This window comes from Prosopis cineraria, unplaced genomic scaffold, assembly GCF_029017545.1.
Source record: "Prosopis cineraria cultivar Desert tree isolate PC_DT_omini unplaced genomic scaffold, ASM2901754v1 PC4, whole genome shotgun sequence".
NCBI lineage: Eukaryota > Viridiplantae > Streptophyta > Magnoliopsida > Fabales > Fabaceae > Prosopis > Prosopis cineraria.
Window position 1 is genome coordinate 23,873,967 of NW_026555335.1, and position 13,392 is coordinate 23,887,358.

The 13,392-nt window shown below is 35.8% G+C and overlaps 1 protein-coding gene across 1 annotated transcript in view; it reads left to right on the forward strand.

The window, feature by feature from the left end:
- LOC129308759 (nuclear pore complex protein NUP205-like) overlaps positions 1 to 13,392 on the forward strand; it is a gene marked incomplete at its 5' end in the record, with an annotated part of 76,227 nt that overhangs the window by 32,299 nt on the left and 30,536 nt on the right. Inside the window, 10 exon segments of the mRNA XM_054950105.1 lie at positions 3,976 to 4,094; positions 4,206 to 4,356; positions 4,469 to 4,581; positions 4,652 to 4,733; positions 4,839 to 4,925; positions 5,037 to 5,114; positions 7,119 to 7,322; positions 12,468 to 12,560; positions 12,749 to 12,862; positions 13,071 to 13,241. Of these exon segments, the coding sequence (XP_054806080.1) occupies positions 3,976 to 4,094; positions 4,206 to 4,356; positions 4,469 to 4,581; positions 4,652 to 4,733; positions 4,839 to 4,925; positions 5,037 to 5,114; positions 7,119 to 7,322; positions 12,468 to 12,560; positions 12,749 to 12,862; positions 13,071 to 13,241 (1,212 nt within the window).

A 13,392-nucleotide genomic window follows, 5' to 3' on the forward strand; every position in this document is an offset into this window, starting at 1 on the left:
AAGATTTGTGCTTTTGGTATTTTATTTTGAATTTTTAATTTATATTATCTTTTAAAAGTTAGATTTTCTTTATTTTAGAAACTATAAGGCATATAGGATTATTTTATCATGTCTAGGGTTTAGTTATCCAAAAATTTTGATTGTTGATAGAACACTATAGTGTTATGTAATTTATGTAGTTGACCCAACCTTCTGGGCTAATGTTGTTTGTTGTTGTCGTTGTTGTTTGTCTTGGATTTAGTTATTCTAAAATTTCAATAAATATTATCCTATCTGTGAGAATGCAATGCAAAGCTTATTTCTTATTCATCAATCTAGTCGATACATATGGAGGGAGAGAGAGAGATTGACTAAGTCGTACAGAATCCTATGTCTGAAAACTAAATGATAAGATACTAATCTTTATCCTAGAGATAATGCTGACTATAATGGTAAGAATAAACTAACAGATAAGGATTATATCACAATAGAATAAAAGGCTCAAGTAAGAATCCTGAGCACTGTGTACTGCTATTTATAATAAAGAATGGGTACAGAGTAAAGGAAAAGATGATGACAGCTGTACAAAGGATAAGAATGAGTAAATACAAGGAAGAGAGGATTATTCTAGAGTGTGTGTGGCACGTGATTTCTAAATTTATTTCTAATTCGCTCCTTACTTCTAACCCCACTTTCTCGAAATGATGGGGCTTCTACAACTCCTAATTTTTCTTTTAATTTCCAGAACTTTGCATGAGGTAGTGCCTTTGTTAAACAGTCAGCAGCTTGATGATTAGAAGGCATACACTGAACTCTGAGTTGCTTGGATAAAATTTGATCATGCACCTTATGAACATCTATCGCAATATGCTTTGTGTGAGCATGAGACAGGATTGGATGCCAAAGTAGTAGCACTTGTATTATCACGCCATATAATTGGTTTAGGTTTCATCTTTAGTTTCAACTCTTTTAGTAAAGATCTGATCCATGAAATTTTAGTAGTTGTATTAGCTAAGGATTGATATTCAGATTCTGTGCTTGATCTCACAACGACTTCTTTCTTAGATGATCATGAAATTGAAGAATCACCAAAGAAAACACATAAATCACCTACATATCTTCTATCATCTGGGTATGATGTTTAATCTGCATTAGAGTAAGCACATATAGGAAAAGAATTGTTAGGCTTGATGTAGATACCATGATACATAGTCCCTTTGAGATATCTCAGTAGACCTCACACCTTTTCATTTTGCTTTAGTTTTGTTAGAGTAGGGTAGATGTTATTATTGTATCCATTGTAGGTTATGTATTGAGTATGTTCGTAGTATTATGTACGGACAAAGCATCTTCTATGATAGGTTGTATAGGGTAGGCTATATTAATAGGCTTGTAATCACCTCAATTATCATTGTGTAATTGCAATGTGCCCAAGTTTTATTGGGGGATGCTATTTTGACTGCAACCTACCTAATCAACTGTATATCTAGTCAAATGTTATCCTTTGAAACCTCCCTCCACAAATTACAAATTATTTTCTTTGCATCCCTTATTGAAACCAATCATCCATTACATGTCTTTGGTGCACAACCTTTGCCCATAACCACCAAAGCACTAAACTTGACCCTTGAGCTACCAAATGTATATTTCTTAGCTATTTTGCTACTCAGAAAGGATACCGATGCTTTGACCCTATTTTAAAACGCACATTTGTTAGCCTTAATGTCACTTTTCATGAAGATACTCCATTTTATGCCAATCCTTCGATATAGGGGGAGAGCATAAGTGAATTTCAAACTTCGAGAAAAGAACAACCTAATAGAGAATAGGTGTTTCTTGAGCGATGGTTTTCACCAAATGAGCCAATACTATCACCACCATTACCACCCCGTAAACCATTACCTTCACCTACCCTACTAACACCTCTATCTTGTCTTATGCCACCCCTTGAGGAACACATGCAGAGTTGTAGACAAGAGATGTAGAAAAACCATAAAAGGGAGAATTGTCTATTTACACTTGGAAAAAGAAATTGAAAAACAGTGAGTAACTTGTTCCTAAAGCACCAAGAGAGTCCGAACTAGAGGTAGCTCTTAAAGTAGAAACTCATGGTGACACAGAAGTTGGGGCAAACTCCTAAACCCCAAAGCTAGATGGTATAGAATAGGTAAGTGAATCTACTGATATGGAAGAAATGAGGTGAGCACTATTATGGAAGAAATGATGTTGCAAAAAAGAATGGGAAATGGAAACTTGTTCGGCTTTCGAAAGGGAAAAGAATATTAAGTTGTGAGTGAGTGTTCACCCCAAACTACAAGGCTGATGGTACCCTTGACAAGATGAAAGCACGCTTAGTTGCATGGGGGTTTACTCAGATATATGGTCTAGACTATGAAGAAACCTTTGCACCGGTGGCAAAATTGAACATTATCAGAGTTTTATTGTTTGTAGCAGTTAATCTTGAGTAGCCTTTTTATCAACTTGACTAAATAATGCCTTTTTGAATGGAAAGTTGAAGGAAGTTTATGTGACTTTACCTCTTGGGTTTGACAGAGGCAGCGAAAATCAAGTCTATAAACTAATAAAGTCTATATGGTTTAAAAGTGTCATCAAAAGCTTAGTCTGATAGGTTCTTGAGAGTCCTAAAATCCGAAGGTTACAAGGAAGCCCTATTAGATCATATAATGTTTGTTAAGGTCGAAGGAAGTAGGAAATGTATTCTCATTGTCTATATTAATGACATAATACTTACTGGAGACCACCTTGAGGAAGTAGAAAGAGTGAAAGCTACCCTTGATAAGGAATTTGAAGTTAAAGATCTTAGGAAGCTAAAATACTTTCTTGTGATGGAAGTTGTCAGTTCAAAAAGAGGAATTTATGTTTCTTGGAGAAAAATTACTTGATTTTTTGACTGAGATAGGCATGTTGGGTTGTAGACTTGTTGAGACCCTTATTGAGGTCAAGAAAATGAAGATGACTAAGGAAAAGGAGGAGGAGGAAAACTCAGATGAGGAAGGTGAAGAAGAGAAGGAAGCTATAGAAAGGGAAGAAGCAACTAACAAGGAGAGATATTAGAAACTTGTTGGAAAATTGATATATCTTTCTCATATGAGACGATATATAGCATTCACTGTCAGTGTAGCTAGTCAATATATGAGTTGTCCAATATAAAGAGTCATATGGAGGTAGTCTACAAGATTTTGAGATATTTGAAAGGTACTCCTACTAGGGGCTTGTTCTTTAGAAACATGAGTAAAGATCCATAGAAGCTAACATCGATGCAAGTTGGGGTGGAACTTTTAAAGTCAAAGGTCAAACATCTAGTTATTGTTCATTTGTATGGGGAAATTTAATTGCATGGAGAAGTCAAAAGCAAAGAGTTTCAATAAGCAGTGTTGAATCTGAATTGAGGGCTTTTGGCTAAAGGAATCGCAAAGGAGTTGTGGTTGAAATGAGTCTTGAATGAAATACAGGTTGGAGTAAGCTCACCCATAAAGCTCTAATGTGATAATAAGGCTGCCATAAGCATGACCTTATATCCAATTCAACATGATAGGTCAAAACATGTCGAAATCGGCCGACACTTCATTAGAGAAAAAGTGAAATTTTATGTATGACATATTTGCCTACAAAATTGCATGTTGCTGATGTTTTGACTAAAGTATTAATTGGACTTGCATTTGAGAATTGCATAGGCAAGTTGGACATGATTAGTATTGATGATCTAACTTGAGGGGGAGTGTGGGAATATTTGCATATATTGTAGATATTATTGTTACAGTTGTAAATATTCTCAGGCTTTCTTACTTTATTAGTATTTAGTAGTCTTTATTATTATTTACTCATCTTGGTGTATAAATACCAAGCTGTATTCTAATATTCATAATTAATGAGAAGTACGTTTTCTCTCAATTCCACAGATTTTGCAATTATATTCTGTGGAATGTGATAACTTCTTACATATGGCTTTTTCAATGGCCTACAATCTGCTTGCAGCCTTTGGATGTTATACTTTCCCAAGATCATAATCAAATAGTGGCTCTTTTGGAGTATGTCAGATATGATTATCAGCCAAAAGTCCAGCAATCTTCCATCAAAATCATGAGTATTTTAAGGCACTTTAATTCCCTTAGTTTCTTTTATTGAATAGCCATTTGATAAGTTCTGGTTACTGGATATCACTCATAATGACATGCTGTTGATGTATGATTATTTTATCATCACAGTTCTCGCATGGTTGAGCTTGTTCAACTGTTGCTTAAATCAAATGCTGCAAACAGCTTGATAGAAGATTATGCTGCCTGCCTTGAGTTGCGGTCAGAAGAGTCTCATATTATAGGAAGTGCTAGTGATGATCCTGGCATCCTTATTATGCAAGTTAGTCTAATCTCACCCCTCCGTCCATATTCCAGCAACTTTTTTCTTCAATTCTCTGCCTCTGCTTAATTTTGTAAGTTGCTGTTCTCATATATGATTTACATATTTTCAGCTTCTAATTGACAATATCAGCAGACCTGCTCCAAACGTCACTCATTTGCTACTGAAATTTGATCTAGATGCTCCTGTTGAGCGCACAGTTTTGCAGCCTAAATTTCATTACAGGTTTAGTGTGTGATTTTGTCGCTACTTATATTGTGGTAAAATAGAACTTTTCACTTATGTATTTAAACAGTTGCATGAAGGTTATCCTTGACATGCTGGAGAAGCTTTTGAAGCCTGATGTGAATGCATTACTTCATGAATTTAGTCTTCAGGTCTGCTTGTAATTGAGATTCCGTTCATTTTTGTTTGTTCAATCATTTACTAGTTATATATAAATAAACAATCTGGAACAGTTAATAACTTTTTGCTTTATTCAGCTCCTTTACGAGCTGTGTGTGGATCCATTAACATCTTTTCCTACAATGGATTTGCTGTCCAACAAAAAGTACCTGTTCTTTGTTAAGGTAACAAGTATTTTATGTAATTGTTCTGGCTCTTTTTTGCTTCTGATCAAGTACGCAGCTTTTCTCCATATTCATATATCTCTGGAATACCTATTCCCCTCTACTATGCAGCACCTTGATACAGTTGGTATTGCTCCACTTCCAAAACGGAATAACAACCAATCACTTCGTATCAGTTCCCTTCATCAGGTTTCTTTACGAACTACCAACATCTATTCTCTATTTTTCTCCATAATATACAATCGAGAGTGAATTGTGTGGCTGTAGATTATTGCCTGTCCATATTTGCTATTAATATAGCCTCGTTCATGTGCTTCTAAGCACTTTTCATTAATATTAATATAGAAATTCAGGATTTAATCCTATAAACTTATTTTATTATTCTGGAGCAACATAACATTTATGGATGATGAAAGATAGAGATCCAAGCTCTCAAGTAACTGAGTGATCATGTGTATCTAAAGAAAAATATTTAAAATAATCTTGCTCAAAGTAAATTATCTAAATTAACATTAATATGAGAATGCATTACCCAATCTGATGAAAACAAAGTCTTAAATATTACTCAAAGTAAAATGAATAGCATCAATTAATCAATTGTAATTTGTAGCAATAATAATAACAAGCCTTATCCCACTAAGTGGAGTCGGCTATATGAATTGTATGATGCCATTGTGTTGTATTATTTACTAAGCTTTTAGGAATGTTGTTAACTAAGAGGCCTTGGTTAACAAGACTTGTAAGCATTCTTTTTGGCCTTCCTCTACCTCTCTTACAACAACAACAATAACAACAAGCCTGATTTCACTAGGTGGGGTTAGCTATATGAATTATATGATGCCAGTGTATTATACCATTTATCAAGTTTTTAAAAATATTGTTGATTATGAGGTCTTGATTAACAACATCTAAAAGTATTCTCTCTGGCTTTCTTCTACCCCTCTCGACAAGGTTGAAAGTTACCTGTTTCACTCCTCATATGTGCCTCTTGTAGTCTTCTTTGTATATGTCCAAACCATCTTAAATGATTTTCTACCATTTTTCTTCTACCTCTCTGAATAGAGCCTAAAATTATTCATTCCATTCTCCTCATTGGTGCATCCTGTGGTGTTTTTTGTACTTGTGCAAATCATCTCAAATGATTTTCTATCATTTCCCCCTTAATAGGTGCTATGCCCATTTTTTCTTGTTTATGCTCATTTCAGATTTTATCCTTGCATACATGCCCACACATCTCCATTTCAACATTCTCATCTTTGTTACTTTGACTTTATGCTTTTGCTGTTCCATTACAGTCCAACATTTATTACCATATAATATAGTTGGTCTTATAGCAGTTTAATATAACTTTCTTTTAAGTTTGTTAGGCACCTTACGATCACAGATAATTTCTTTAAGCCTTTCGCCAATTAAACCACCAAGTTTGTATCTTATGTGCAATATCTTCACTAATTCCCATATTATGTTGAGTAATAGCTTCCAAATATTTAAACTTTTGTGCTTGAGGTATAATTTAATCTCTCAATTTCACTTTTAAATTACTATTGATTGACCTCTTATCAAAATTATAATGCAAAGCTCCTATTCAGGTGGAAACCTTTTGATTCCATTGCCTCGCTTTATAATTCAAGTTTACAGTTAATCTCTTCTTTTGTCTTTGCACTAAGAATTATATCATCTGCGTAAAGCATGTGTTTGGGGATTTCCTCTATAAGGAAATTTTCTACAAATCATTTTTGGCAATCATACTTAATTTGTTTTTTGATGATAGGGTGACTACGAGAAGTCAAGGTAATGATCTTTCTAATCATGATCTCAGCGTTCTCCTTGGATCTTATTGTGAACTTAATTTTTGTAGGAAAAAATTATTGATGGGAAAGAGAACTATATAGAAAGTTCAGAAGTTGAACAATAGATTATATATGCCCTCAACGAAAGAAATGAAAGGAAACAACTTACGCTCTCTAACTGAAGAGAGCCTTGAATTCCCTTAAGAAATGCTTAACTAGTGATTTTGATGCTTTGTCATTGTGCAATTTCACCATGCAATATTTCATTTCCTAGTTGTTCACTATAGTATTAATCTTCCTACCAGGATGCTACTAATATGTGGGAATTATTAACTATTGATGATGTAGTGCTGTTAAACTGTATATATTGTTGTTGGGTTAACCACTTGTATGTCCTCCTCAGAGAGCATGGCTGTTGAAAATTTTAGCTGTTGAGCTGCATACTGGTGATGTTACTAGCTCCAAACACCAAGAAACATGTCAGACAATTCTTTCATATCTTTTTGCACAAGGTATCCCTGAAACTGGTGGTGGCCAGACCTTGTCTCTGTTAACTCTTCAAGATACTGCTGAAAATGCTGCTATAAGAGCTGTCGGTAAGAGTAAGGTATTGTCAATTATTGAACATGTCATGGTTCCTTGGCTATTTTGGAATAATTTTCATTTCCCTTTTGTAAATTTTGTACTGCTTTTGGTTAATAGATGCAATGCTGTTAGTAGTATCAATTACCCAAAACAGCTCCCTGGTATCTTTAATTTCAGAGCTGGTTTGATTTGGCAGGCAACTGATATCCATATTGCCATATGACGCGGAAATCCGATGACATGTTTTTCATACCAACGATGTTGGCTAAAAGTGGCCAAGTCAAGAAATAATTAATTAGACATATCATCCTAAGTAGCAAAGTACAGCTTATGTTGGTATTAACATTTGGATTGACAATTAAAAAACTTACTTGTCACTTGAGATGTTTGTTAAGAAGTTCTTTTGAGCAGATTTGGCCCCTTAGCTTACACAGACAAAGAAAAAATTGTTTGAGCGACATGCATAAAACTGAAGGTCTGGAGTGGGTTTCTATTGTCCACTTTTGGAGTTGAGGGAGTTAAATTACACGTCATCTTAAGAAAATTTTGTTGGTAGGAAAGTCAAACAAATGATCCCATCTTCTACCTTCTCTTTGATCAAGTGTATGTCAATTTCTACATGTTTTGACCTCTCATGCTGTACCAGATTTAAGGCCATACTTATGGCAGCCTTCTTGTCATATTACAATTTCAGTGGTAGGTTTAACCTAGCATGGATGTCTTCTAGTACCCTTTTTAACCATATCTCCTTCATTATACCTTGAGCTGAAGCCCTTAACTCTGATTTAGCACTACTTTTGGAGGCAATACTTTGCTTTTGACTCTTCCAAGTGACTGTATTTTCCCCACATAAATGAACAATAACCACAAGTGGATCTTCTATTTGAGTGATGCTCACGCCACTCTGTATTAGCGTACACTTCTATAGTTCTCTGTTCATGTTTCTAAAACAACAAATCCTTACTAGGAGTGCCCTATAGGTACCTTAGTATCTTGTATGTTGCTTCCATGTGCTTTTCATTTGGCTCACACATATACTAACTAGCCACACTCACTACGGAGGCTATGTCAGGTTGTGTGTGGAAGAGGCAGATAAGTTTCCTTACCAACCTCTGATATCTCTTTTTATCAGCTGGTTTCTCTTTCTCATCTTCAAGTAATTCAGTTTCTTCATCAGAGTTTTCTTTTGCTATCCTAGATGTTTGTCTCTTCTTTGGAACAATAATGGGTGTTTCAATAGGTTTACACCCTAACATTCCCGTCTCCTTTAGAAGTTCAAGTATGTTTTTTCTTTGAGATACGTAAATACCCTACTTTGAACTTAGAACTTGCATTCCCAATAAGTATTTTAACTTCCCAAGGTCCTTGACCTTAAATTCTTGACTCAATGCAGCCTTGATTGTCATGATTTCCTCACCATGATCACTAGAAATAATTATGTCATTAACATACGAAACGAGAATACATGCCTTATAGAGATTTGACAAACATGGTGTGATTTGATAGTCCTTGATGGTAGCCTTAAGACTTTAGGACTCGTGAGAATCTATCAAACCATGTTTTTGGTGACTGCTTCAATTTGTACAAGGATTTCTGCATCTTACATACTTTATGACCTTTTCCTTCATCAGAACTAGGAGGCAAGGTTGTATAAACTTCCTCTTTCAAGTCTCCATTTAAGAAAGCGTTCTTGATATCCAGTTGGTGTAATGGTCAGTCAAGAGCTGTTGCCTTTGATAACAACACCCTAATGGTATTCAGCTTGGCCACAGGTACAATGGTTTCCTAATAGTCAATGCCTTATGTTTATATGAATCCCCTTGCCACCAACTGAGCCCTCAATTTTTCAAGATTCCCATCTGCCTCGTACTTGAGGTCGAACTCCTACTTGCAACTCACAAGCTTCTTGTTCTTTGGCTTACTCGCAACTTACCAAGTCCCATTTTCCTCCAATGCTTTCATTTCTTCCAAGACAACATCTCTCCACCCTGGTGATTTCAAAGCTTCTTGGCTGTTATTTGGGATACTAACCTCATCAATGTTTACAGTCAAGGCTTGGTACCCAAGAGATAGGGCTTCATATGACATATTTCTGAATTGGGTGTTGTGTATAGGATCAGGGTTTCTTCTTGAGGGCAATGAGTATCACTTTTTGCTTCCTTTGCATTCCCCTTTGTATCATAGTTTTCATCAATAGTCTCTGTGATATTCTCATTTTCCTCTGTAAAATCTTTCACTGGTTTTGAATCAAAGACTACTTTGGATGTGAGAGGTTTGGTACCCTGCCTCAACTTCCATTTATATACTCTGACCTCTTTTTCTAGGGTACTAGTGTCCTTGTTGTCCTTTGCACTTGCATTTGCTTTTCATTTTCGAAACTAAAGAGACAAACACAAGTTCAAGGGAAGATGAAAGAATGGGAACAAGAGAATACTCAAAGAACAATTGAAATTCATTCCAAGTCTCCCTTTGAATTGAAGGAGTAGGATAGAATGACTCATGTTTAGGGAAAGTAACATCGTAACTAACAAAGAGGCGCTTTGAGGAAGGATCAATGCATTTATAACCTTTGAGAGGAAGAATAATCAATGAACACAATATGACAGCCCTAAGTTAAAGTTTGGACGTTGATTTAAGATGAACAAAGGTCGAACACCTAAATATTCACAATGGGAGATTTGTTTCAAGATGTTTTAGTAAATGTGTTTCATGGAGGCACTCAAGAGGGGTAACATAGGTGGTAGTAAGAATGGCATTGTCCCAAAAGAATTTTGGCATGTGAGTGGTAAATATAAGAGTGCATGCAACTTCAAGTAAGTGTCTATTTTTGTGCTTGGCAATCCATTTTGTTGAGGGCTTTTTGCATAGGATGTTTCATGAATGATGCCTCGATTTCAAAAACTCACTCATGTTTTTGTTTAGGTATTCTGTGCCATTATTAAATTGAAGAATTTATATTGAGGTGTAGAATTGGTTATGAATCATAGTGTAGAATTCAATGAATATAGAAGTCACTTTAGGTTTCTCTTTGATTAAATATACCATAGGTATGATCATCTTTAAAGATAACAAACCATTTGGCTTGAATTCATTTTGGAACACGTGAATTGGCCCACACATACTTTAAATAATAGAAAACGGTTTAGATGCTTTGTAATCACAGTGTGGATAAGAAGAACAATGGTGTTTGCCAGTTCATGAGTGTCAATGAAAACTAGAGATTTTATGTGATGAAAATCGAGGAAACAAATGACTTAAATACTGGATATTGGGATGACCCATTCCTTTGTGCCATAACAAAAGATCATTATTCTTAGAGATTGACACAAAATTGCATTGAATTTGAGATTAGAGGTTACTCATGGTTGATTCATTAAGGTAGTAGAGCTTGTCACACTCCTTAGCACTACCAATCATCATCCTTGATGAGAGATCTTGGTAGGAAAGAAGTGAGCACTACAATGGGCTTGCTTAGTCAATTTGTTGGTAGACAACAAATTACAAGCTAGATATGGAACATGAATTATTGAATCCAATCATAAAAATTCAGAAATTTTAATGCTTCCCTTTCCAGCAATAGAAGTTCCATTAGCAACACCAATTTTCTCATGCCTACTACATGGAAAATATGATGTGAATAAAGTGGAGTCCGCAATCATATGATCTAAGGCATCGGAATTAACAATACACTAGCATTTGTGGGAGGATACATTCAAAGAAAAATTACTATTACCTTAGCCACAAAAGCTGTGTGTGGAGTCTGAGATGATGCTCTTGATCATTGTAGAGTGTTTCACATCTTTAGAAGCTTAGTTAACTGGTCTTTCTTGATGGTGGGCATCGTACCAAATTTGTTTGGGGGATTTTCAGTAGGGCACCCATGCCCCTTCCCTTTGCGTGGTTTCCAATCCACAGGCTTCCCATGAGGATCCTAACACTTGTCTTTTGTGTGTCTAGTCTTTTTATAGTGATCACATAACACCTTCCCTTTTGCCTCCTTCGACCCATGATTAAGATTTTTGGTTACCAAAGCAGAGGATTCAAATGAAGATGTTGGAATACGGTCAATAAGCATAACCTTTTGATGAGAAGCTTCTTTGTGAACTTTAGCAAATGCATCACGTGTTGAAGGCAATGGAGAGTGAGCTAAGATTTTGCTACAGGCATCATCTAGTGATTGATAGAGAACAGCCACAAATTGAAACACTCACACAATCTTAGCACTTTTTTTGTACCTTGTGGCATCATAGGCGAAAGACCACTCCCTTTTTGTGTTGAGGTTGATCTCTTGCCGCATTGTGACTAGTTCCAACTAGAACTCAGTAAGGTCACAATCACCTTGTTTGATATGCCAACTCCTTGTTTTTAGATCATATATTTTGGCACCATCTTTACCATTTGGATGTGACTCTTGAATAGCATCTCAGATATCTTTCACCATCAACAAGAACACAAAGGAGTGTCGAACCTATGGAGACATGGCTGTGAAGCCACTATCATGTTCTCAATCTCCCACTTTAACATAGCCTTGGCATTTGATAGAGGCACTGATGATAAAGCCCAACTTGCTACATCTTGCAATTTGCGAGTTTTATCGCTTGGGCACAGTTACGTTAATTCTACCATTGAACTTTTCGGACACGATTAGAATAGGGGATCCTTTAATAGTGGAGCTCAACTTGTGCGGAGCTTCGCCATGGGTTGGCGATTGAGAAGTTTCGGTGTTAGAACCCATAGGAGATGTTCTCAGACTGCTCAGCTGTGACTTCTCTTCACGTTGCGCGTTGAATTCTTAGTTTTCTAGGTCAGATTTGACCAGCTTTGATACATGTGTATTTGTGGATCAGAAGATGATTCATTCTATTCCAATATTGTGTGATATATGGTACATGCATAGACTATACAAGGAAAGGATAAAGTCAAATAAAATCAGATCAAATCCCTTATTTACACCCCCACAATCTTGGCCAATCACATCCCTATAAATCAGGAGTAAATAATAATAATAATAATTAATTTCTAATTAATTCGATCTCACATTATATGCATATAGTATCGTTTGTTATTTGAATTAACTTGTATTTCTTTTTTATTACCTAGCTACAGCTGCCTTGCTGCTCTTCCTGCTTTTCTGATTTTTATTTGTTATTTCTCATTCTAAGTGCAGGTCTTAGAAATACTTGAAGTCATCCAATTTAGATCCCCAGATACCTCTAAGAAACTTTCAAATATTGTGCCTAGTACGACGTATGATCTGTTGGTGAGATGCTTGTCCATAAGCTTCATTACATATCGCTTGTGTGTTTTCTCCTCTTTATTTGTATCTTCTCAGGTTTAGCATTGGCTCATTGCTTGGTATGGAATACATGTTGTAGCTAAGATTCTTGTTGACTATTTTCATCATACTCTTCTGCTTTGTGTATTTGCTGCTGGTTGCACATATTTTAGGCAGAAGACATACTTGGGAATCCAGCAAATTCTCGGAAGGGTGGTGTGTACTACTATTCTGAGAGAGGTGACCGCCTAATTGACTTGGCTTCATTTCATGACAAACTTTGGCAGGTTGGTTCTTTTCAGTATTCTATGTGGTTATATACTCTTCATATATGTATTCATAGGACATGATATCTTGGTCCATTTTCCTTTGTGTTACTAAACAACAACAACATGCCTTATTCCACTAGGTAGGGTAGGTTACATGGATTGCATGATGCTTTCTTAGTGTTACTAAATTCTTGAGAAATCTAATTTAATTTTTTTTTTGTTCCAGAAATTCAATTCTGCTTATCCCCAACTCAGTAGTACTGGCAGTGAAGTTGAAATTAAGGATGCTAGACAAAGAATTCAACAGCTGCTGAGATGGTGTTGGAAATATAATAAGAATCTTGAGGAACAAGCTGCACAACTCCATATGTTAACAGCCTGGTCCCAGATTGTTGAGGTGTGCTTCCTTCCTTTCATTTTGTTCATGAAAACCAATCCTGAGCATTCCTGTAATTGCTGAAGCATTTGGCATGATGTGATCTTTGATTTAGAGCCTTTAGGACTGAGGGTGACTGACTGACTGGTTGATTCTTGCTTTCCCCATTCTT